Below are 1445 nucleotides of genomic sequence, written 5' to 3'. Positions count from 1 at the left end.
CACACACACACACACACACACACACACACACACACACACACACACACACACGCGCGCGCGCGCACGCGCGCACACACACACACACACACACACACACACTCACCGTCCGGTGTCTTCGACAGCTCATCCTCATCACTGTGAGTGTCCGCGTGCTGTTGCTCTATGGTGTGGAACTCGTTCCAGTACTCCTCCAGCTCTCGACTCGGGGAGGCCGCCATGGCCACGGGACACCCTCCAACCGCTCACGGGGACGGGACACCCTCCAACCGCTCACGGGGACGGGACACCCTCCAACCGCTCACGGGGACGGGACACCCTCCAACCGCTCACGGAGGGCGGGATGTTCGATATGGACGGGACACCCTCCAACCGCTCACGGTTCAGTGGAGTCTCTCAAATCCGTGAGGGGGAGTGTTAGCTCCCTCACAGCAGGAATATTTCAGCTCGCATTTGGATTTTTGGTTTTGTTTCACATCAAAAACTAGCGTGTCCAATATTAATAAAGATTTGTAGGTTTATTTGTTGTTGTTTTGTTTTTTCCTTCTGTCGGATATATTACTATAGAAATATACAGTCAAGCCCTGCTCCACCAACACCCACCTGTCCAAGAAGACAATCACTTGTACAAACGATCACTTCCCACTTCCTGAGAGAGGGACGGACACCCTCCAACCGCTCACCAGGTGGGGTGGGGGGAGGGGGGGGGGTGTCACAGCAGTCAAACCTTGCTCCACCAACAATTACTTGTACAAACAATCACTTCTTCCCTCTTCTGGAGAGAGAGGGAGAGAGAGAGAGAGAGAGAGAGAGAGAGAGAGAGAGAGAGAGAGAGAGAGAGAGAGAGAGAGACAAGGGGGGGGGGAGGAAGTAGAGCGCAGGTCGCGGCAAAATGCCGCCTTCAGGGGTGTTAGGACGACACACCAGAAGATTGTGTTGTGTACCCGGGTGCCAGTCCTCACAGAATACGTTCTTGTCGGTGGTGGACGTGGTGGTGGAGGTGGTGGTGATGGTGATGGTGATGGTGGTGCTGATGGTGGTGGTGAAGTATCCACCTGGTCAACTATTATAACGGCAGCTTTCGTCAGGAATTCCTTTCAGCGATCAAAATAGTGAAAAAGAAAGCAGGAGTAGACGACACCAGAATACCCGCTAACCGCCCACTCCTTTCTTGTTCGTGTCGAGTAGGTAGGAAAAAGTACAACTTGTTCGTCGTCAGTTCATCCGTCCGTCAATCCGGCAGGTGACCCAGAAAGGTCAAAGGTCAGAGGTCACGCAGCTAGACGGGGGTCAGGGCATAGAGTGACGTCATCCTTGGGTCTCTGCTGCTGCTGCTGTCTTCGCGCGGGTCAATCGCCTGGAGAGAGAGAATACATGTATCAACGAACAACTCAGATAAGAGTTTTGTTTACGTGAAGTGAGGTGTTGCAACACTATATTCAAAATGG

At 53.1% G+C, this 1445-nt stretch overlaps 1 protein-coding gene across 1 annotated transcript in view; it reads right to left on the bottom strand.

Annotated features, from left to right (window-relative positions):
• Positions 1-792, bottom strand: part of LOC101862083 (rho GTPase-activating protein 18) — a gene marked incomplete in the record, with an annotated part of 36002 nt that extends 35210 nt beyond the window's left edge. Inside the window, 1 exon segment of the mRNA XM_013090011.2 lies at positions 104-792. Coding sequence (XP_012945465.1) covers positions 104-218 — 115 coding nt within the window.
• Positions 793-1445: the final 653 nt, after the last annotated feature.

This window comes from Aplysia californica, unplaced genomic scaffold (assembly GCF_000002075.1).
Source record: "Aplysia californica isolate F4 #8 unplaced genomic scaffold, AplCal3.0 scaffold01106, whole genome shotgun sequence".
Lineage (NCBI taxonomy): Eukaryota > Metazoa > Mollusca > Gastropoda > Aplysiida > Aplysiidae > Aplysia > Aplysia californica.
The sequence above is the reverse complement of the archived record's forward strand: the minus strand, read 5'-3'. Positions and strand labels throughout refer to the sequence as shown.